Source organism: Musa acuminata, chromosome BXJ2-5 (genome assembly GCF_036884655.1).
Source record: "Musa acuminata AAA Group cultivar baxijiao chromosome BXJ2-5, Cavendish_Baxijiao_AAA, whole genome shotgun sequence".
Taxonomy (NCBI): Eukaryota; Viridiplantae; Streptophyta; class Magnoliopsida; order Zingiberales; family Musaceae; genus Musa; species Musa acuminata.
The window spans coordinates 38,632,788-38,656,897 of NC_088342.1; the positions used below are offsets into that span (position 1 = coordinate 38,632,788).

Sequence of the window (24,110 nt, forward strand, 5' to 3'; positions counted from 1 at the left end):
GGTGTATCATGAAACCAGCGTGAGTAACGTGAACCTCTTTGCAGTCACCAGTCTGTGGTGCATTCAATTCTGCACCGTGAACAGCTCTCTGCAATGCTGCTGCTCTTCTCCTAACCATGGTCGGAAGATGGAGCTCTAAAAGGCAAAAGACATTATGTGTTCATCTTTAGCTCCCTCCCATCTCTCGACTCCTCAATCACAGCCATTTGAGAGGCTGATAGCTACAGGGAACAGCACATAAAGCGACGCCTTTGCCAGGATGAGGAAGCAGATCGATGCTCCCAAGTACAGCGATGATGGAGGCCAGAAGGCTACAGAGATCACATCATATGGGTTGGCTGCACCCACTGACAGTGATGTGGTGTGGATTCACCGATGAGCACGCATGTTTCTGCAGGATCCATGACCTCTTGTTGGGAGTAAATTATTGTGTGTGTGTGTGTGTGTCTCCCTCTCTTCCAAGAACGATGATCAATGAATAATCTTGAAGGCAGATGCATGCACATGGAAAGAGGACGACTCTCTCATGTTTGGTTGACTCTTGTCAGGGACAAGAGTCGATTCGGGGTCCATGTTTGTGGCTTGGGCGGACCAAACTGTGGTGGGTCTGGCATTCCAAGTCGTCTTTATTCCTAGACACATGGCGTGATTGATGTCGCAGGGCCACATCACGGGGAAGCCAACAGGTGGCACCCTATCTCACGATTCAAGCGGGGCCAACAACGTATGAGGAATTGGAACGACAAAAGGTAGGTCACAAACTATTTAGTCATTCATGAACAAGTAAATTGAATTCATATTATAAGATGGGATTCAAATAACATTTCAATTTGTATGAGATAGGTTTTAAATCAATGATTTATACCCTTTACCAATCGTGCCAGTTTCGTTGATTACAATATTATATCTATAGGTAATTTTTCGGGAAAAAAACCATAAGTTTTATTTTTTTTTCGAATAGTACCCTAATTTTCCAGATGTCTAATAATCTAAATACATGGATATTAATATATTATACACGTATAATCTCTTTTAGTAAACGCATTTTTACTTATCTACTCTTACAATTTTGGAATAATCTATTCGCCCTACAAACATTAGATAGCATATATTTTTGTTCAAAAATTAAGAGTCTTCATATATCCAAGATACTGGAATTAATCACTTTTCCTCATTAACAACACTAATTAATTAAGTTAAAAATATAAATTTAAAATACCTAAAGTTAAACAAAAAGAATATGCTAAACTAAAATTTAGAGAGACGACTACAAAATTATTTAATTTGGAAGGATATATGAAAATGATAATAAGAAAAAAAATATAAAGAGAGAAATTTTTTTTGTAAACTGCAATTTTGCATTAAAATCTGAGAAACATAATTATAATAATAATAATAATAATAATAATAATAATAATAATAATAATAATAATAAAAGCTATAAAGAGAGAAATGAAAAGGGCAGAGCAAAAGAAGGGATGTTGGGTGTAGTAGCCGTTCAACTCGCGGTGTATTCGCCTCTTCTCGTTCACCCCCATCCCCATTCTTTGTTCTCACCCTTCTCCTCCGGTCCTCCTCTATATTTCTCCTCCTTATCCTCCTTGTCTCACGGCAAATCCATCTCTCTTAATCGACCCATGAGGCACCCTCTCCTCGCCAATTCCGCCTCCAATTTTCCCCGCGATGGTCCCGACGACGACGGTGGCGACGAGGTGCTTGCGGGCCTCGATTCGGCCTCCAGAAACAGCGAAGGGGAGGACAGGTTCGAAATCGAGGTCGAGAAGGTCGGGGAGCAGAAGAATAAGCGGAGGATACAGTCCCGGGTCCGTGTGAACGCCGACTTGGAGTCGGTGTGGAGCGTCTTAACGGACTACGAAGGCCTCGCCGACTTCATCCCCAGCTTGGCCGTCAGCCAGCTGCTCGACAAGAAGGACAAGTTTGCGCGGCTTTATCAGGTGATGGATCCTCTCCGTGCTGCCACATTTAAAGTTGCGATTTTTATTCGATTTGGGGAAGACATTATATTTGAGTTTAGCAATCGTAAATTCTAGTCATCGAGGCGGCGTTAAAATGAGTATCATAAAGGGTTTGTCTTCTTAAACAGGTCGGTCAGCAAAACCTGGCGCTCGGTCTCAAGTTTGATGCAAAGGGTGTCCTAGATTGTTACGAGAGAGATCTCCAGGTAACGTCTCGTGGTCGGAGGAGGGATATCGATTTCATGATGGTCGAAGGTGATTTCCATATATTTGAAGGGAAGTGGTCGATTGAACAGGTGGAGGTCTCCTTGCTCTTGTTTGAGTCTTTTTTTTGTGAAGTCAGCCGTTCCAAATAATGCTTCTTGATGTGAATTTAGGGCAAGTCACCTGTAATTGAATTATACACCCTCCATGGGATATCTAACTCTAGCCCTTGGGATTTATAGTTAATTATTTTAGCAAAAGTTAGAAAAGCATGACCTTTGACTTTCCATAGAAACTGGAAGATTGGAATGGGATTCCTCTTCATAATATAGAACTTGTCACGTTGCATTCATGTGTCTCTGATTAGTTGCACTCAGTGTGTGAGGTGTGTGATGACTTCTATAAGTTTAATCTAAGTTGTTGAACTGAAACCCTAATTTCAGTCTTCTATCTAGATTGGATATGATGTTGATGAAGATGAGAAGATTCTGGCGGGGAAAGAATTCCAGACGACACTGTCCTATGTCGTGGAGTTGGTGCCAAAGCTTTGGTTACCTGTCCGCCTTATTGAAGGGAGACTTTGCAGGGAAGTCAAAACTAATCTTTTATGTGTTCGAGAAGAAGCTCAAAGAATCCAAAGAATGAAAGGCGAAATGCTTGACATCTGGTAATTCACAATTGTTCTCATGCATGTAATGATATTTTAAGATTTCAAGTTCAGGAAAACTTGATTTGCAAACTAGGAGATATTTGTTAAGCTGAGTATGAATAGGAACCAAATCTAAAGGTTGGTCAAAATATCTTTGTGGCATTTTATTGAAAATATTAGCTAGTTGCATCTCTTTGTTAATTTGCTACAAAAGCAACAAAGACAAGAAAAAATGTGTTACAAATTCAAGAAACATCTTGCATTCTGTGGAAGCCCTTATAATCTTATTTGTTATTCTGTTAGTCAAGTCCTATTTACATTGATATGTTTTTGTTCTGCAGATTTTAAAGCTCAGTGAATTTGGAACACAAACATGATGAGGTACAGATATTTATTGCTAAAATTATAAAAAAGAAAAGTAGGTTGTGGCATGGAATTGACGCAAGAGTTAATATTTATCTTCTATTTATTGGTATAACTTTGCTAACAAATATGCATTTTGTGCAAGTTGTATCCATAAAATTACAAGCATACTAGCTGTTTAAATGATTAACATGCTGTAGTTATTAAAATACATTTACAAATGTATAAGGAGACTTTCACATACATAGTAAATTAAAATGTACATTGTATATATTATTAATAACAAGGTTTTTAATTTCGAATGATGCCGCTCGTATCGGGTAGTACGTACCAGTCCGTTAGCAAACCGGTACGTGGACCGCCCTGTCACGGCCTTAGCTAGAATTGCCTAAGGCGTGAGGCACCCTTGCGGTCAAGACGCGAACTTAGCTTGCGTTGCCTAAGTCGCGCTTCGCCCTTGCGATATTGCTCCGCAAAGATCAGCCCACTTGTAACCTCTCGCAGGTACCGAAGGACCTGTAAAAGAGAAAGTTGATTAGTTCGAAAGAACGAGCAACGGACAAGTCCCGAAGTCTCGCGAAAAGGGGAAGCTTTACAAGCAATTCAGCGAGCACCTTGCGTGCACAAGAGAAAAGAGGGAGAGGGGGAAAACAAGGGCTTTAGAAGGTTGAAGGAACAACTGCAATCCCACAAACAGTCGCTCACCTGGTCCCGGGCGCGACAACAAGTTCCCGTCAAGGCAACGTGCGAACTTGCGAAATAGTGTTCAACGCCCGGTATATATCCGAAGCCCCATCCAGCCCTGTGCCACCCGGGGGGTTCAAAGGGGCTGAGATGGCTGACGTTTTGGTGAGCGGAGGTAGATTCCAGAAATCAGTCCGCGGCACACGAAAACGGAGCTGTTTTGGGCTGTTTTGGGGCTGTTTTGCTCGGTTCGGTGAGCGGTCGCTTTGTAACGCTGCAGCTTGTTTGAACTTACATTTTTACAAACAAAATGACCCAAAACCAAGAGAAAACATGTTGTCAAGCAGCTATACATGTAGGTGTGAGCGACGAACGGTTCGTTGAACGGAGTTGTTGCGAGTACGCGACACCGTTCGTGACATTCTCCCCTACTTAAACTGTCGATGCCCTCGTCGACGCTTGTTGGTAGTTGTTGATGATTTCTTCTTCATGTCGCAGGGCATCTTCAGGCTCCCAACTGGCTTCAGTTCGGGGAAGCTTTCGCCACTTCACCAAGTACTCTGTCTGCTCAGCTCCGTTGGGTAGCTTTATCTTGCGGTCCGCCAGAATGGTTTCAACTCGCTTCTCGTAGGAGGCTGTGATGGGAGGTAGCCGAGTTGGAACACTTCGGGAAGCATCTTGCGGATCCGAGTGGTAGGCTTTTAGGTTGCTGGCGTGAAGAACGTTGTGAATTTTGAACTACACCGGCAGCTGCAACTTGTAAGAGACGTTGCCTACCCTGCTGATAATTGAGAAGGGCCCTTCATACTTGCGCACCAATCCTTTGTGGACTTTGTTCCTAAAGAATTGGAGTGATGCCGGTTGGAGCTTTACCAACACCAAATCGCCAACTTTGAACTCTTGCGGTCGCCTTCCCAAGTCTGCCCACTTCTTCATCCTTTTTGTCGCCTTCTCTAAGTAAGCCCGGGCAATATCTGCATTTTGATGCCACTCCTTTGCGAAATGATAGGCTGATGGACTACTCCCAGTATACCCAATTGCCATGGTGTGCGGAGTCGACGGTTGTTGTCCTGTGATGATCTTGAAGGGGCTCTTGTTGGATGCAGAGCTCCGTTGCAAGTTGTAGGAGAATTGGGCAATGTCCAACAGCTTCACCCAATCTCGTTGGTTGGCACTCACGTAGTGCCGGAGATATTGCTCCAGGAGCGAGTTTATCCTTTCAGTCTGGCCATCCGTCTGGGGGTGGAGGCTTGTAGAGAAGTATAACTTCGACCCCAACAATTTGAATAGCTCGGTCCAGAATCGTCCCAGGAACCGAGCATCTCGATCACTAATGATATTGTGTGGGACTCCCCAATACTTCACCACATCCTTCATCATCAGCTTGACCGCCTCCTTTGCTGAACAGTGTAGGGGAGCAGCAATGAAAGTTGCATACTTTGAAAACCGATCGACCACCACGAGTATCGATTCGAGTCTCCCTACAAGTGGCAAGCTTGATATGAAATCCAAGGAAATGCTCTCCCACGGCCTTTCTGGTACGGGCAACGGCTCCAAAAGTCCCACCGGCTTCCGCTGCTCCACCTTGTCTTGTTGGCAAGTAAGGCATGTTCGAACATATTCCTCCACATCAGTCCCCATCTTCGGCCAGTAGAAGGCCCTCTCCACGAGAGCCAACGTTCTGTGAATGCCTGGGTGTCCAACCCAAAGGGAATCGTGACACTCTTTTAAGAGTTCACGCCTCAAATTGTCCACTCGGGGAACATAAACCCTATTCCCTTTTATGTAAACGAGTCCCTCCTGGACCTAAAATCGTCGTGCCTTGCCTTCTTTGATGAGCTGCATCAGGATAACTGCCTGGGGGTCACTATACAGTCCATCCCTGATTCTGGAAAGGAAGTTGGAGTGCAATTGACTTGCTTGGTCTTCGCCCTCCAATTGTGCGGCATTCACACGCTCCACCTTCCGACTCAATGCATCGGCCACGACATTTGCCTTCCCAGGCTTATACTCCATTGCCATATCAAATTCAGCCAGGAAGTCCTGCCAACGCGCCTGCTTTGGTGAGAGCTTCTTCTGAGTTTGGAAATAGCTCAGAGCGATGTTGTCCGTCCTCAGCACAAATCGCAATCCGAGGAGATAGTGTTGCCAAACTCGTAGACAGTGGATCACTGCTGTCATCTCCTTCTCATGCACTGGATACCGCCGCTCGGTCTCGTTGAGTTTGCGGCTCTCGTAGGCCACCGGATGACCCTCCTGCATGAGTACTCCCCCAATAGCGAAGTCCGAAGCATCTGCATGGACTTCAAAAGGCTCCATATAGTCTGGCAATTTGAGCACTGGTTCTTTCATAACAGCAGCCTTCATATCTTGGAATGCTATTTCACATTTGTAAGACCACTTCCAAAGCTGCTCCTTCTTCAGCAACTCCGTTAGTGGGGTTGCACGCTTCGAATATCCCGCTATGAAGCGTCGATAATAATTGACGAAACCAAGGAAGGATCTCAACTCTGGCACTTTCTTTGGAGTTCGCCATTCCGCAACCGCTTGCACCTTCGACTTATCCATCCGAATGGAGCCATCACCGATTCGATGTCCCAAGAATAATATCTCAGTTTGAGCAAAGTAGCATTTCTCCCTTTTCACGAACAAAGTGTTCTCCCTGAGAACCTTGAAAATCGTCCGAAGGTGCTTGACGTGCTCCTCGAGCGTTTGATTGTAGACGACGATATCGTCCAAGTAGACGACCACAAACTTATCCAAATACTCCTTGAATAGCTGGTTCATGAGAGTGCAGAATGTGGCCGGAGCGTTGGTTAAGCCGAAAGGCATCACCAAGAACTCAAACGCTCCATACCTGGTCACACAGGTAGTCTTCGCTTTGTTGCCTTCACCAATGCGCACCTACCAATACCCCGACCGAAGGTCGAGTTTTGAGAAATACTTAGCTTTGCCCAATTGGTCGAACAAGTCCGCAATGAGCGGGATGAGATACTTGTTCTTCACTGTCACTTTGTTGAGGGCTCGGTAGTCGACGCATAATTGGAGGCTCCCATCTTGTTTCTTCTTGAAGAGAACTGGAGCTCCGAAAGGTGCTTTAGAGCTGCGGATGAGACCACCGCTTAACAGTTCACCTAACTGCTTCCTGAGTTCTGCCAACTCTGGCGGGGGCATGCGGTAGGGTGGTCTCGCTGGAGGCTTCACTCCTGGCTCCAGCTCGATGCTGTGATCCACGCCTCTACGTGGTGGAAGAGTCTTTGGTAACTCGGGTGGCATAACGTCCTTGAACTCTTTCAGGACGTTCGCCACCACAGTAGGTTCTTGAATGGCCTTCTCGTTGAGTGGCTCTAGCTTCATAGCAGCCATGAATATCAATTCGCCTTTTCGCACCCCTTTCTTCAGTTGTAATGCCGATATGTGTTGGGGCTCCTTGGTTCCTCTCCGAGAGACGGGAACCACGTAGGGGTCATCGCCTCCCATCATACATAGGGAGTTCAAGAACAGCATTGGCACAAACTTCGCCGCGTGCATAAACTCCATTCCAAGAATCACTTGGAAGTCATCCAATGGCACGACCATCATGTTGGTGTTCCCGCTCCATGTCCCGATTTTGATGGGAACACCCTTCGCCAACCCGGAGATTCGCCTGGCCTCCTAGTTCACCGCCTTCATTCGGCTTGGGCTCTTCTCCAAGATCAACCCAAGTCGCTGTGCTTCTCGATCGGCTATGAAGTTGTGGGCAGCACCCGTGTCCACCATTGCACGGGTCGTTTGGCCATTTAGCTTGATGTCCACATACATCAGCTCACTACTTCCTGCTTTTTGTAGCTTTATCTTGATGTTCTCCCCCACTTGACCCCGCATGGCGTTCAACAAACGCATTGCTCCCATTTGGGGTCCTTGCGACTCATCGTCGTCGCTGCTGGATTCAGAACTGCTCGAACTAAGAGCAACAATTTTTCCCTTGTCCGATCGGGGGGGGGGGGGGGGGGTGGATGGAAGCCGTCAAAGCATTGAGTGCCTATTTTTATGGGCACTCCCTCACTATGTACGGTCCTCCGCACAAGAAACATCCTCCAGGTTTTGAGGTCTTGCCTTTCGGGTTTGGCCCTTTGTGGGAACTCTTCTTCTTTTGTTCGCCCCCGAGCTCCTTCCCTCGAGAATGTTTTGGAGGGCGATTGCCTGAAGATTGTTTCCTTCTCCCTGGGTCTTTGGAGGAAACAAAGTCGGTGAGTCTTTCTGCAGCTGTTGAGCCCATGGCGGTTGCCCCGACCACATCGGTAACATTCCTTCGATTTAGCTCCTGTTGAGCCCATGGCTTCAAACCATCGAGGAAGCTGAACAACTTGTCCTTCTCGGACATGTCCTGTATGTCCAGCATTAGTTCAGAAAATTGTTTCACATAGTCTCGGATGATGGTACTCTGGCGGAGTTATCTCAACTTCCTTCTTGCGACGAACTTTGTGTTCTCCGGTAGGAACTGAGTTCTCAACTCTCGCTTCAAGTCTTTCCATGTGTCGACTCGACACCGACCTTGTTGGATCTCCTCCCAACGGGTTCGCCACCAAAGTTTCGCATCTCCGTTCAAATACATTGTTGCTATAGAAACTTTGGTATCTTTAGAATCGGGCCTCGTAGTTCGGAAGTATTGTTCCATGTCTAACAGAAAGTTCTCGAGCTCTTTGGCATCTCTGGCCCCTCCATATCCATGAGGCTCGGGTGCCCTCAAATTTTGTGGCGGTGCAACGCGGGTGTTGCTTTCTCCGGCATTTAGTGTTCTTGTGAGCATGGCCACCTTTGAAGTGAGTTCCGCGACAATATCCTGTAAGTGTTGCACGGAGTCTTTGGTGTCATCAGATAGTCGGTCGACTAGGGCCTCGACCTTGTCGATCCTGGACTCCGCTTCCTCTTGCGAGCTCTCTACCCCAACAAGCCTTTGTTGGCCATGGTAGAGTTCCTTCATGCTCGCTTCAAGAACATCCAGGCGGGTTTCCGCCGTTGTGAGTCCCTCCTTGTGACTCTTTTTCCCAATTAGCGCTCTAGATTGTGCTTCCTCCGCTCGCGGAGTGTAGCCAACTTCTCGCTCATCATGTTCGCTGCCGCGCTCCTCTTGAGCGGCTCCAACAGCATGAGAGCGAGTGTGCACATGCAGCCCACCTGCGGCTGCTTGGGGCAAGGGTCCGGCTTGTCCTGTCTTGCTTGATTCGCCACGATGCGTTACCATGGCGAAGTTGCGAAGTTCGTTCGCTGCTCGCTCGAAGTGCTTGCCTGCTCTGATACCACAATGTCACGGCCTTAGCTGGAATTGCCTAAGGCCTGAGGCACCCTTGCGGCCAAAATATGAACTTAGCTTGCGTTGCCTAAGTCGCGCTTCGCCCTTGCGATATTGCTCCGCAAAGATCAACCTACTTGTAACCTCTCGCAGGTCCCGAAGGACCTGTAAAAGAGAAAGTTGATTAGTTCGAAAGAACGAGCAACGGACAAGTCCCGAAATCTCGCGAAAAGGGGAAGCTTTACAAGCAATTTAGCGAGCACCTTGCGTGCACAATAGAAAAGAGGGAGAGGGGGAAAACAAGGGCTTTAGAAGGTTGAACGAACAACTGCAAGCTCACAAACAGCCGCTCACCTGGTCCCGGGCGCGACAACAAGTTCTCGTCAAGGCAACGTGCGAACTTGCGAAAGAGTGTTCAACGCCCGGTATATATCCGAAGCCCCATCCAGCCCTGTGCCACCCGGGGGGTTCAAAGGGGCTGAGATGGCTGACATTTTGGTGAGCGGAGGCAGATTCCAGAAATCAACCCGCGGCACGCGGAAACGGAGCTGTTTTGGGGCTGTTTTGCTCGGTTCGGTGAGCAGTCGCTTTGTAACGCTGCAGCTTGTTCGAACTTACATTTTTACAAGCAAAATGACCCAAAACCAAGAGAAAACATGCTGTCAAGCAACTGTTCATGTAGGTGTGAGCGACGAACGGTTCGTTGAACGGAGTTGTTGCGAGTGCGCGACGACCGTTCGTGACAGCCCGCTACCGGGTGGTACCGTCGATTGGGGCTGTTTTCGCCCCCTTACCACATGAAATCGGTCGATGACGGTCGATTTCAATCGTCGCCACCCTTCCTTGTTGGACGTCGCAGATGAGATGTCATCTCCTCCTCGTGTTAGGCGATAGGTCTCGGTATCGTTGGTGACTTCTCCTCATCCGCGCGAGGAGAAGAAGCCTCGGTGACGTAGTCGAGGCTTCACAGGGAGAAGAAAATGAGGTTTCTTCTCCCCACGCGAGGAGAAGAAACGAGGCGATGGCGTCGTTTTTTATTTTTTAACTTTTTTATTATATATATGTATATACACTAAGCAGTACGCCATAACGTACCACTCAGTATACTCATACCGTACCTAGCTGAGCTCGATATTCCGGTACGATATGAAATTACGAACCTTGATTAGCAATGATATGTTTTGAAATGTCTTGCATATTTTGTGTTTAGTTTCATAAAAAGGTGTAGACAACACACTTGTTTTGTATCAATGTTGAAGAATCTGGCATGTATGCACCTACGGGCATATCAAGTATTTTCAGGTGTTCTTTCATGGTTGCTAATATATGATTCATCCATCTATTGACATTATTATGGTTCCTATTATAGTCCAAAAAACAAAGTTACATGGACATTTTCACCAAAATAATGCATGAAAATTGCTCTTAGGGGATGGAATTCGTGCTGCATCATCTCATAAATTATTAGGATAGCACAATTCCCACAGTTAAATCCTTTGACATTTTTGTTAGCTTTTCTATATCATTAAGAATTCATGAACTATCTACCTAAGACTTGACAGCCCTGTCACATTGTTGCTCCATCCTTAATCCTTTGTTCCATCCCCTTAAATATTTGTAAATAGATGCAGGGCTGCAGATCTTTCGACACTTGAAACAAGTGGTTAACTTGTGCTGATTGGTTAGTATGTGGTACTCTTGCATGTAAACAGTAAAGATTGATCAAATTTTAGAGGATGCATGGTTCTGTCGATAGCACAATGTTCATGGATAAATGAGAAATTGCACTATCTCCTTATAAAATGGGCAGATATACATTGCAGTAATGTCTTTCATTTGACAGGGTGATGGTTGATGGTGCATGTGAATTGTTATTCCAGTATTGATAAGAAAACAGCAAAGTGGAAGTAATAAAAACAGCATTGACTTGTAACCTAATTTATTAAACTTTTGCATTGTGGACTTGCAATGATGTTTGACTTTTCCTGCAATAATATGCTTGCAGAATAATCTATGGAAAATGTCTCCCAGGTAGTTGTTGCTTTGTTTTTTTTTTTTTCATAAATTGAAGGTCACCAAGATGTACCATAGATCTCAAATTGAGCCACCCACCACTATGGTTATTGTTATGATGTCATATTGTCACAAATCACAAGAACCTTGTGCCGAGAAAGAAAAGTAAGTTACACTTCGGGGTCGATACAGATCCATGTCCCAAATCATATTACAATCTTTTCTATGTTTTAGTTATTGCATATTTATTGTGGTTATTGTTTCTATATATATACTGGCCTTTTCTGCTTAGTTGTTTCACATGCCAAGTGGAATACTACTGGCAATTTTGGCATGCTAAGTGTATGCTGACAGAGCACTAGGCTGGCATAAAGTCGATATTTGTTGACATGTATCCCATGCCAAATGTCATGTATCATACCATCATCTAACCATTATTTGGGGGCCATGAAACTATGCATATCTTGTTTAAACAGCCAACTTGATGTTTTCCTATGACTGTAACTGGTTGCTGCATAAAGAAAATGAATTGCTTGTACTTGCTCCAAAGCCACAGACTGCATCTTATCAGGTCGAAATATGATAGATTTTTTCTAAAACGATCTCTTAATTTGCAAAAAGGTGTGATACTGTGATTGGATATGAAATTCAATAAACAAAAATAGCATATCATCTTTCAGAGAACTGTTTAACAAGTTTTAAGTAATTGTGACTTTTATTTTAATTGAAGGCAAGGATCTTCTTTGTGTTTATCTGTTTTTTTATCAGAATAGAAGGTCTATGGTCATTGCTGATCGCTGGAAATTACTCACCTCAAATTTTCTTTTATAACTCTTTGCCTCAAATCTTCTTTCTGTGTATCTTCTTTGCGTTTATCCTTTCTTTTTTATTACCTCAAATTAAACATGAAGCTTTTTTTAATGGTTTATATTCTAGCTGGAACAAGGAAGATGACATGGACCTGGTTGTTTGTAGGAGACCCTGTCATAGGAATGGCCAGTAATAAAGTAGGTCACTTTGTTGGGAGCCTCACTTGTTATCTGCTGCACAGGCAGCAGGACTGCAGCTCCCTTTTAAGCATGTAATGATCTTTTTCATTTTATGTGGGATGGAGCATGCAGTAGCCATCGTCAACTGATGCTGAATGTTTGATATTGCAGATGTAATGCAAAAAGCTGCTACCTGCCATCATTCAAGGTGCATCTCCTAAAGCTAATCAGCAGAAGATACAAGGTTAGCATTGGCTTCCAACCAATCTTTGTAACAGAGACCATTGAGAGCTCTTATGAAAACTTCTTTCTAGCTAAACATGTTTTAAGAACTTACATAATGGGGTGTATATTTGAAAATAACTTTGGCTGATGCCTTTGGACCCCTCCTGCCTTTGAGAAGAGATTTTTCAAACTCGAGTCAGCCCACTATAAAAGCACAAGAGAGAATAAGTTGTGAAGAAGGTTCCAGGAACCTGTCATGACCGAAGAATCTGGATGATCTTTTCCCAGCTGATGAAGTCTTCTCCCGCCCACTTTGCTTGCCAGCAATGCTTTGGTGTTAATATCACCTTTCAGGCTTGCACTGAAAGTTAAAGCTGTAGTTAAGTATTGACTCCATTTGCTGCAAGTTGGAGGAGCCCATGACAGCGTCCGGAGTTCAGCGCAGTTCATGCTTTTGATCAATCAGCATTGAGCACGGTATAATCTCATTAGACTCTGCACTAAACTGCAGCTTTACCAGTCTTATCTTCATCTTTGTTCTATTATGAACTCTGATCTCTTCAGAATCTTACATAATTTCATATGCTGGTTGTTAATTAATGAATTAACAGAGCCTACATTAAATGCGTCCCAACTTGGTCAGCAAAGCCTGCTGTTGGTTGGCCGCTGCATTATTACGCCATTCGAAGGGGGACCATTGACCGTAAGGTTCATACTTCTTTTCCCCTCAAGACTGGGTCTTTCTTCTCCGTGTATTCTTCCATGTTTTCTCAGTCCATAAGATTCCAGTTTGAGATCTTTTAGCTTCATAGTTTAGTTGGAACGATAATATATTGATTTAATCTCTTCGATTATATTAAGTTCAGATAGTTCTACTAAGCTATTGCTATATCCATCAACTGAGACATACTGCTTCATCTGCCTTCCTCAATTTTTCTTGGTTTGGAAGGTCATTCACCCCTGCATTACCCAAACCCTACTCCAAGTTATCCTTTACAAATAGCATCACCTCTTTCTCCTTATCCTGCAAGTTCATCAATCTCTCTTTCATACCAAGATAGTTCAGCAGCAACCAGCAAAAGCCATGGCCACGTCTTCCCTCGTCACCATCTTCTCATTCCTCTTCCTCGTTTCTTCCAACCTTGCTGCGGATCCTGACATGCTGCAGGATATCTGCGTGGCGGATCTCAACGCTGGTAACGCGCCTTCTTGAGCTCTACTTGGTTTCGTTACTTGATCTGATGTTTCTCTTGGTCATGTTCACGACTGTCCTCGGCAGGCGTGAGGGTGAATGGCTTTGCGTGCAAGCCGGCAGCGAACGTGACGGAGGCGGACTTCTTCTTCCAGGGGCTGGCGAAGCCGGGCGCGGCCACCAACACCACCATGGGCTCCCTGGTCACCGCCGCCAACGTGGAGAAGATCCCCGGGCTCAACACCCTGGGCGTGTCCATGTCCCGCGTCGACTACGCCCCCGGCGGGCTGAACCCGCCACACACCCACCCCCGCGCCACCGAGATCGTCTTCGTGCTCGAGGGCACCCTCGACGTGGGCTTCATCACCACCGCCAACAAGCTGATCGCCAAGACCATCACCAAGGGCGACGTCTTCGTCTTCCCTCGCGGACTCGTCCACTTCCAGAAGAACAACGCCGACGTCCCCGCCGCCGCCCTCGCCGCCTTCAACAGCCAGCTCCCAGGCACACAGTCCCTGGCCGCTACCCTCTTCGCCGCCACCCCTTCGGTGCCCGACCATGTCCTCACCAAGGCCTTCCAGATCGGGACCAAGGAAGTCGAGAAGATCAAGAGCCGCCTCCAGCCCAAGAAGTGAGAGTTCTCATTTCTTGGACTCGGCCACTATGATTCATGGTTTGTATGAAGTTGCTACTTCTAATTCTTATTGAGATATGAGAGAGTGTAATAAAGACTGCAACTATAGCTCCCAATCAAAGCCTAATAATTCAATGCCCTTTCCTACTCTCTTGTTGAAATAATTCTATCAGAAGCAATATACATGATAGACATGGTTGCAGAAGTTGAGGGATTTTTTCCTACTCTCTGGCTGAAATAATTCTATCAGAAGCAATATACATAAAAGACATGGTTGCAGAAGGTAATGGCAAATTGAAACCAAGCTGAGGTGACTCAAACAAGTCAAAATGATTCAAGATGCTGTAGCTTTTATGTAAAGGCCATAAGAGCTCCACATCAGCGATCTTTGCACGATTCAACGGACTCAAAGCGTCCACGTGTGGAGAGGGTTCTACTAGGCGTGCCTATGTGGCGCATGACTAGTGGAGAGTGTGGGTGATGAGCGATTAACCTCGTCGAATTGTTTCACAGGCTGTCTTATCCGTGCTGGTTGTTAGCCGGGAGCGAGCGGCTGAGAACGCGCGAGACGAGAGGGAGATAGGAGGCGGAGGTGGAGAAGTAGCGAAACAAAGCGAACACTATGCTCTTATGATGCAAGCGGCGGTCGTGATGCATCTTCCGATCCCTTCGAACAACTGCTGCCGTCCCTCCTTCCTTACATCCTCTTCCTCCACGATCATCCTCCCGGCGCAAGTACGACCTTTACAACTTCGTCGCTATTCGAGCAGCGACCGGTCATCGATGACGGTCCGAGCGGAGCTGCAGACCACGAATCCTACGTCGGCCGCGACGGTCACTTCGTCCTCTTCTTCTATCGCGACTCACCAGGTCACTGTTCATGACCGGCAGCGGGGTCTCGTCCACGAGTTCGTCGTTCCGGAGGTAGTCGGCATTTCCTTAACCCCATTGTCGAAGCACCTGCTTGAGCTTCTGCAAAGAACCTCCACTTCCTTTTCCCCATGTCAATTAGCTGTTACTTTACTTCATTTGATGCAGGACCAATACATCCTACACACTGCAGAGTCCCAGAACATATCCCTGCCCTTTGCTTGCAGGCACGGTATGCCATCTTATGGCCTTCCCTTTCCTCAAATTTAGTGCTTTATTGTGTGAATAGCATGGGAGGATGTCGGCATCTTCATGCCTTTTTTCTCACCTTGTACCTGTTTGAGAAAATGATTGGCAACCTTTTTGGCTGGTTGAGTTCTGCATGAGTTGCTATGATTTTACAAAAGGTTCAGCTATCACAAGGACACTATAGGATGTTGATGGGGATTGCAGAATCCATACATGTAGTGTCATCAGCTAGGATTTCTTCCAAATTAAGCAGAAGCAAATGATCCCAAGTGGAATTTACTGTTCAGGTTGCTGCACCAGCTGTGCAGTTCGAGTGAGATCTGGTCAAATTAGACAACCAGAGGCTCTTGGAATATCTGCGGAGTTGAAAGCTAAGGTTCGTTGCCTTATGTTTGTATTATGGCTATATCATACGAGTGGTAATTCCCTGCTGCATGTGATAATAGAGTACTGTTTAAATTGAGTTATAGATGTTGCTAGCTGTTTCATCGACTCCAGGATTGAGATAGTGAAAATGTGCTACCAGTTTGGTACTCGAAATTGTCCTACTACAAGATTAGTTTCCAAACTAATATAATCCTGATTGGTTAAATTACAGGTTGGAGATTAAAGCTTCATGTGCATTGTCATTTAAGACTATGACAAGTTCTTATTGTAGTGGTAGATGCTATAGTTCGATAATTTAAAGCATATTTGTCGCAATCAAATATCTTGAGGATGTTTTGAAGACCACTGAATCTTTTCAGGGTTATGCATTATTATGTGTGGGTTTTCCATCTTCTGACATTGAAGTTGAAACTCAAGATGAGGATGAGGTATTATTATATTTCAGTTGATACCTGGAAACTGCAAATCACTATTAGATTGTGTATTTTTGCCTCCTTTCTTTTGAGAAGATAATGGTACAAATCGCATCTATTGACTAGTAGTCTACTTTTCAGGTTTACTGGCTCCAATTTGGACGGTATTTTGCACGAGGACCAATTGTAAGTTCTTTAGCCTCAGAAGACAGTAAAATAAATAGGAAAACTCAGTTGTCTTGTCTTAGTATTCACAGAATGAAGGACTAGCATTATCGTAAGAGTTCATTTTAGGAATTAATCCAACCAACTGCATGTTGATTTGATTCCTGAAACCTGTCAACCTTGCATTACTAGGCATGAATTAGTTGCCTCTGGAATAAATGTTATGTGGTATTCTTTTTTGTATTGCATGACAAGTGTAACTTCATTTTTCTCATTTTGAGGTTTAGTCTTACTACTTGATGCTCTGTTATTGCATGAATGACAGGAAAGAGATGATTATGCATTGGAGCTTGCCATGGGTGATGAGTGATTGATGCCTGGAAGATAAAGTCCATGTTTTAACCTTTGATAGTTAACGTGAGCTGCCTTTGCTGTCTTTTCTTTCGGACTTTTGAGTTGTGTGTTTGTGCAACTACTTGGAATTCCATCTCGTTCGTTTGCTATCGCTGTGTCGACTTTTCTTTAAGATGCTTATATATTGCTGGTGTATCCGCTTTCATATCCTATGCCTTCATCAATAAGGTATGCAATAGAGGGTGATGATCCATCTCATTCAGAGTCCCCATACGAAGTTTCCTCTGTGATCATATTGAGCTACAAGCTGTTGGCTGCTTTTTGCACAGAAGAAATAGTTTGATGTGATTATCGTGGACAAAGCCAAGCTTTTCAAGCATAGCCGGGAATGCATTAGCATGTTTCTTAGATCAACTTCAGTGGCACTTCAATCCTTATTTTACCTCATGGTGACAAAAAAAGAAGGGCTAGTGCAATTGATCTGCACCCGAGGAAAGAACAAAAAAAGAGAAAATTTACAGATGACTCGGTTTGATACATGATGAATCCGAATCAAGCCGAAAAACAAAAACCATGTTAGGTATGATTTTGAGTTTTCTTGTTTTCTGTTAATTAGATTAGTGTATAATTATATTCTTATATCATGAATTAATTGATTTTGATATTCTTATATCATTAGATATTTATATTGGGAAGAAATAAAGGGAGGAAAATAATTATATTGAAAAAATAAGGAAAGGAAAGGAAAGGAAAGATGTATGAAGGATATATCGATTAGAATAAGTGTTAATGTATGTATCTTTATTTAATTTAATTTTGAAAGTATTAATGCATGTATTTGAAATTAATAAATACATATGATTTTTAAATTTTTATTATTTAAAGTATTACAAAATAATTTAGATGATGATAATTTGATGGATAGAGGATATTAGATGGATTAGATGGATGAGAGACTATATATATATACGGTAACTGAGGACAGACAAGTCTAATAAATTGGAATCCCTTGTATTGTTTGGGGATTACGGCATAGTGACATAGTACATCCGTAGTCGATAAGTCGGGTGAATTATTATAGAGATGATAATTTACTAACATAGAAAGAGTTCTAAAAGGTATGATTCACGGCAAGCTCGATATTGGGCCTAGAAGGTCATACATATATGGTAGGTGTTACGATGAATAGAGATTCAAATATGAAATATCTGTTGGAGCCCCTATCTTATTCGATATCTAATAAGCCCATCAATTATTGGATTTTGTGAATAAGATCTAATAAGAGCCAATGAAAGATTATTAGGTAGAAATCCACTAATCTAAGAGGCTTGGGTAGTTGGATGAAGATTTAGTACCCAATAGGACAAGATCTATTATGATTAAGTTAACATGAACTTCTATAAATAGGAGGGAACCAAAGGGGGTATAGGCTAGACCCTTTTCGCTGCTACCTCCTATACTCCTCTCTCTCTCTCTCTCCTTCTCAGCCAACAACCCTAGTTTAGGGTGTGTGAATAGCAAGAAGGGTTGGCCCTTTCTTGATCGTGTGATGGGCTTGAAAACGTGGATTGTGCAGAGATTTGAGGAGCGTATTCACAGCACCTGCTGTATGGATCACTGCTAGAGAGGAAGACAATTGACCTCCTTCATCCTCTCCCACAGATCTATAGGTTTTTAGAGATATACAATCTCCCTAGGTAACATATCTTTTATATATGTGCAATTTCAGTTTTGTGAGTTTTTGTGTACCAATCTTTATACGATGATGATAAACTTTTTCTATAAGAAATTTTTAGATTTTATTTTTTTGTCCTTTCGCTGCATATGTGATAATACTACCCTAGATTTCCTAACAGTAACACTTAGAGCATGCGCTATATCAGGTCTGGTACATAATATAACAGATGTGATAGATCATATCGCTAAGGCATAAGGTATTCTATTCATATCTGCCCTTTCTTTAGGAGTCTTTAGAGACATATTCCTGGAAAGTGATATTCCATGTCTTATCGGTATGAGACCTTTGTTAGAATTTTTCATGCCAAACTTTTTGATAATTGTATATATGTACCTCGACTAAGACAAGCCAAGTATCATATTGGATCTATCTCTATAGATCCGAATCTTCAATATATAGAATGCTTCCCCTAAGTCCTTCATGGAGAAATATTTGGATGACCAAACTTTAACTATGGATAATATTCCTACATTATTCCCAATGATTAGGATGTCATCTACATAAAGCACAAAGAAGGTGATAGCCCTCTCACTTACCTTCCTATACACATAAAGACTCATCTTCGTTCTTAACGAAGTCATAAGATCTGATCACCTCATCAAATCTTATGTTCTAACTTTGGGAAGCTTACTTCATCCCATATATGAATCTTGTTGAGAAATCTGGGGGGACATCATATGCATAGCCGAAGAAAAAAAAACAAAAATATTAGATTTTCAAAAAACTAGTTTTTTGTCATTGTGCGAAGATTAGTGCGCAAAAATATGCCAAACCAAAAATTGTGTATATAAGATAAATTTGTTACTTAGGGAGATCGTATTGTTGAATCTCAGATTTTAATGATAAAATCAATTGATGAAGTTATGTTTTAATGTACGTTTAAGTAATGCAGGATTAACTATGATTAGGAAAAGATAAAATAATTAAAGCAGTAGAATCAAATGTTGGGCCAGAGTCAAAGATTAAGTATCAAGTCGGAAGAATTGAACATTATGCCAAGATCGGATGTTGTGGGAGTCAACATGCCGATAGATCGGGTGATATGCTTAAAGTTCGGACGATATATCAGAAGTTCGTCGGGAGTTTAGATGAACAAATGATATGCCAAACAACTGAGATTGCTTGTATTATAATTGTTTAAGCCTTAATTATCATAGTTAGGTCTTAATTTGAGTTAGTTTTGGGAGTAATCCTACTAACTCAAATATGGACCAATTGGACCTGAATCAGGGTTGAATTGAGCTTGCTAATTGGCCCATTCGGTGACCCAGAGCCAGATTAAGCGGTGGCACCACTAAGGTTGGCGGTGGAACCTCCTAAGGCTTGGCCTCCCAAGTAATGTTTGGATGGTGGTACCGCTAGTACCCTGAAAACCAAGGATGAGACCATTTTGGCTTCAAATTTAAATTCATTTGGGACCTATAAATACCCCACTCATCCCTGCTTGGTTTACAAAAGAACTTGAACGAAAATTTATGTGAAAATATTGTTGTAATTCCTTGAGAGTTTCCCTTCTCTAGCTCTAAATTTTGTGATTTTTCTAATAGAGGTATGAGACTTGTAAAGGTTGTCTCAAAAACCTGTGAAAAGGAGAAAGAGTTGTATGAGAGTAGTTGATTTTCACCCATTGAAAGAAGATCGATAGTGAATGCCAGTGGCCTTAATGGAAGAGGAATTGGGAGTGGACATAGGTCACGATAATCGAACCACTATAAATTCGGTATGCTCTCTTCTTTGTTGTTTATCTTTATTGCTTACTAATTTTGTTGCTCACTCCACCTTGCACTTACTTTAAGTCAAGCACACTCGATATTGGTTTTCATCGAACGAGATTTTGAATTGACGAAAGTTTTCCAAAGCACTAATTCACCCCCCTCTTAGTGCTGATTTCAATCCTAACAATTGGTATTAGAGCCATGTTACTCTCGGTTGGTTTAACACCTAAAAGAGTTTAAATTGCTTTTACCGACAATCTAGAGGGTCACTCTATCACTCATCCTCCTATTTTAATGGGATGGACTATACGTATTGAAAAACTCGTATGAGGAATTTTTTGATTTCTATGGATTTTGATATATGGAACATTGTCAAATATGGCTTTCAAAAATCCTCTAAACTTCTGAATAAATGGAGTAATTTTTTTTTAAAAATATTTTTGATAAATGCTAAAGTTATGAATGCTTTGTTTTATGCTTTGGACAAAAATGAGTTTAATCGTATTTCGATATGCGAAACTACACATGACATTTGGCATACTCTTGAAATTACAAGGCACAAGTAGAGTTAAAGAATCTAAAATCAATCTTTTAATGTATAGTTTTAAATTATTTTAAATGAAACCAAATAAAATCATTGGGGACATGTACACTCATTTTACATATGTCGTCAATGGTTTAAAAGCACTTGGTAAAAGTTTTTCTAACTTTGAACTTGTAAATAAAATACTAAGATCCCTTCCAAAAAGTTAGGATTCAAAAGTAACAGCAATGCAAGAAGCAAAGGACCTGAATAACTTTCTGCTTTAAAAATTTATTGGGTCTTTAATGACTTATAAAATGACATTTATGACACATGATGAATATGATAACAATCTTCCAAAGAACAAGAAGGACATAACACTTAGAACCAAAGAAGATCACTTAGGAGAAAACTTATGTGATGATGATGATAATGATGACTTAGCATTTCTTACAAGAAAATTTAAAAATTCTTAAAAATGAACAAAACAAAATAAGATACGAAGAACAAAAATGAACTAAAAAAGGACACAATAATATGCTATGAAAGTAGGAAGCCGGGGCACTTTAAAAAGAAATGTCCCCAAGTGAAGAAGCTACTGAAGAAAAAGAAAGCACTCAAAGTAACTTGGGATAATTCGAGTACATCTGAAGATGAATTACTCAATGCATTTCATGATTTGTTTGATGAATTTAAATTAATTAGTAAAAAATATAAATTATTAAAAAAGGATCATACTTCTCTTGTTAGTGAATTTAAAAAATTAAAAAATGAGCATGATAATTGTATGTTAACTCCTTGAACTAAGTGTGAAGAATTACATTTACTTAAGAAAGAAAATATTTTACTATAAGAAATATTAGAAAAAATTAAAATTGGTAACAAATCTTTAAACATGATCCTTGCTAACAAATGTTATGTTTAAAGAAAAGTAAAAATCAGTTTTGTGAGTAGCAGCACTCAACAAAAGCAAACTACTTTTGTTAAAGGACTAACATTACATGTTACCCATAAGGTTAAGTGTAGTTTTTATTGTGGACATGATCATTTTGCTTATAAATGTTCATTAAAAAATTATGACTCACATAAATTAGTTTGGGTTCCTAAAGGAACTATAAATAACTTAATGCCAATAGACAAGATAGATAGATGAGGAATCCAAAGTTAAATGTGTGCCTAGAACAAACTCACCTTTTTTGTATACATCTCTATAATCAAAAGCTAGGAATACAAATTAATATCATAATAATGGATGCTTAAGGCATATGACCGGAGATCCAAAACACTTCACAAAGCTCGCTAGTTGAAACAACAATAATAAAAGAAAGATCATTTGAATTAGAATCATTCGTAATAAATCTTTTGATTGAAAATGGTTTATGATTGATCTTGATGATAATTTGTAATGTTTTGGAATTATGCATTTTATACCTTGATGATTTGAAATGATGTTTTTTGATGATGCATGGCTTTTGTATAAAAGACTAGGGCATGCTAGTATAAAATTAATCACACAGAATTTTAGTAATATAGGAATCTATCTACGTTGCTTTCAATGAATTTTCGAAATGTAAGAAAAGTAATTTTGATGATGACTTTGTATTTGACAAATTGAATTTGAATGAGATTTTTTCGATCAATCATGAACTTTCTCTTGATTTCTTAACTTGAGGTATCTTTTGTGGGAATCAAAATCTTTTCTATCTTCTAAGATTTCTTCTTTTTAAAGAGGAGATATATACAAAAAAACCATGATCTTAATATTTATAACTTGAGATTTATTCTATATGAAACAAGATCTTTTATTCGCCTATGTTTTTTTTTTTTACCAAAGAAAATATTTATCCAAATGAATCATGATTTTTTTTCTTGATTTCTCAGAATTATAACTTGAATTTTTTTTGTTTGAATCAAGATATCTTACTATGTGTTCTCATATGATTCTTCTTTTTTACTAAATAGGAGACTTACCAAAATGAGTCATGATCTTATGATATTCACAACTTAAGATTTGTTTCTTTCATATGACTCATTTGTGTTTATGATATCTATACTCCATCATCAAATTGATCACTCTTGATTTAAATTTATCTTTGTTATTAACATTTGTCATGATTTGAAAATTGATGTAAAGGGAAAAGTTTTTACACAATTATATCCTTCCTTCTTTTTGACAATGACAAAGGGGGAGAAAGGGTTTCTAGCTTGCACATTTCAAGAAGAAGCAAAACTTGCTAGTTTGCATATCTCAAAAGAGAGGAAAAGTTTGCTAGCTTGCACATTTCAAGAAGTAGCAAAAACTTACAAATTTGCATTTCTCAAGAGAAGCAAAAATTGATAACTTGCACATCTAAAAAACTTGTTAGATTGCATGTTCTAAAATGATGTAAAATTTGCTAGTTACACTTTTCTCGTTTTTGTTGATGACAAAGGGGAAGAAACTATAATGATTTAAATTTTGGAATCATGCATGTTATGATATACCTTAATAATTTGAAATTATGCATGAAATTCTCATGATTTTCTAAATTCAAAGTTTCTTTCAATATGACATATTGATAGGAAGAGTTTAGTTTAAACTCAATCATCAATTGGTTGTCATCATAAAAAAGGGAGGGATTATTGAATCTCAGATTTTGATATTAAAATTAATTGATGAAGTTATAATTTAATGTGTGTTTAAGTGATGTAGAACTAACTACGATCATGAAAAGACAAAACAATTAAAGCAGAAGAATCAGACATTGAGCCGGAGTCAAAGATCGGGTATCGGGTCGGAAGAATTGAACATTGTGTTAAGATCGGATGTTGCGGGAGTCACATGCTGATAAATCGGGCAATACACCGAAGGTTTGGATGATACACCAAAAGTTCACTAGGAGTTCGAATGAACAAATGACATGTCGAACAACTGAGATTGCTTGTATTGTAATTGTTTAAGCCTTAATTATTATAGTTAGGTCTTAATTTGAGTTAGTTTTGTGAGTAATTCTACTAACTCAAATAGGGGCGGCCCTAAATCACGGCTGAATTGGGCTTGCCAATTGGCCCATTCAGTGACCTAGAGCTAGGTCAAGCGGTGGCACCACTAGGGCTAGTGATGGAATCGCCTAAGGCTTGACCTCCCAAGTAGCATTTAGGCGGTAGTACCACAAGTATTATAAAAACCTGGGATGAGACCATTTTAGCTCCAAATTTGAATATATTTAGGGCATATAAATACCCCACTTATTCCTACTTGATTTACAAAAGAACTTGAATAAAAATTTATGTGAAAACACTATTATAATTCCCTTAAGAGTTTCCCTTCTTTAGCTCTAAGTTTTGTGATCATTCTAAGAGAGGTGTGAGACTTGTAAAGGTTATCTCCTAAACTTGTGAAATGAGAAAGAGTTATAAGAGAGTGGTTGATCTTCGTCCATTGAAAGATGATTGATAGTGAATGTCGATGGTCTCGACAGAATAGGAATCAAGAATGGACGTAGGTCACGACAA

The 24,110-nt window shown here is 41.2% G+C and overlaps 3 protein-coding genes across 3 annotated transcripts; all 3 read left to right on the plus strand.

Moving 5' to 3' along the window:
* The first annotated feature begins 1,479 nt into the window (after positions 1–1,479).
* Positions 1,480–12,535, plus strand: LOC135612713 (uncharacterized). The gene is made up of 5 exons (XM_065109319.1): positions 1,480–1,955; positions 2,105–2,182; positions 2,636–2,847; positions 12,137–12,242; positions 12,322–12,535. The coding sequence occupies exons 1-4, from the start codon at positions 1,638–1,640 to the stop codon at positions 12,162–12,164; spliced, it is 636 nt and encodes a 211-aa protein (XP_064965391.1). The 5' UTR covers positions 1,480–1,637; the 3' UTR covers positions 12,165–12,242; positions 12,322–12,535.
* A 572-nt stretch (positions 12,536–13,107) lies between these two features.
* LOC135612712 (germin-like protein 5-1) lies at positions 13,108–14,348 on the plus strand. The gene is made up of 2 exons (XM_065109318.1): positions 13,108–13,571; positions 13,655–14,348. The coding sequence occupies exons 1-2, from the start codon at positions 13,460–13,462 to the stop codon at positions 14,200–14,202; spliced, it is 660 nt and encodes a 219-aa protein (XP_064965390.1). The 5' UTR covers positions 13,108–13,459; the 3' UTR covers positions 14,203–14,348.
* A 373-nt stretch (positions 14,349–14,721) lies between these two features.
* Positions 14,722–16,846, plus strand: LOC135612714 (ferredoxin C 2, chloroplastic-like). Its single transcript, XM_065109320.1, has 6 exons — positions 14,722–15,125; positions 15,240–15,303; positions 15,608–15,696; positions 16,067–16,135; positions 16,262–16,306; positions 16,611–16,846. Exons 1-6 carry the CDS (start codon positions 14,832–14,834, stop codon positions 16,653–16,655), a joined length of 606 nt encoding a protein of 201 aa, XP_064965392.1. The 5' UTR covers positions 14,722–14,831; the 3' UTR covers positions 16,656–16,846.
* Positions 16,847–24,110: the final 7,264 nt, after the last annotated feature.

Coding starts and splice junctions, on each gene's coding strand:
- LOC135612713 (XM_065109319.1), top strand. CDS start 1,638: ATGAGGCACCCTCTCCTCGCCAATTCCGCCTCCAATTTTCCCCGCGAT. Junction 2,183..2,635: donor GTTACGAGAGAGATCTCCAG/GTAACGTCTCGT, acceptor TCTTCTATCTAG/ATTGGATATGATGTTGATGA. Junction 2,848..12,136: donor GGCGAAATGCTTGACATCTG/GTAATTCACAAT, acceptor GGTTGTTTGTAG/GAGACCCTGTCATAGGAATG.
- LOC135612712 (XM_065109318.1), top strand. CDS start 13,460: ATGGCCACGTCTTCCCTCGTCACCATCTTCTCATTCCTCTTCCTCGTT. Junction 13,572..13,654: donor CGTGGCGGATCTCAACGCTG/GTAACGCGCCTT, acceptor TGTCCTCGGCAG/GCGTGAGGGTGAATGGCTTT.
- LOC135612714 (XM_065109320.1), top strand. CDS start 14,832: ATGATGCAAGCGGCGGTCGTGATGCATCTTCCGATCCCTTCGAACAAC. Junction 15,304..15,607: donor GCCCTTTGCTTGCAGGCACG/GTATGCCATCTT, acceptor TTTACTGTTCAG/GTTGCTGCACCAGCTGTGCA. Junction 15,697..16,066: donor CTGCGGAGTTGAAAGCTAAG/GTTCGTTGCCTT, acceptor GAATCTTTTCAG/GGTTATGCATTATTATGTGT.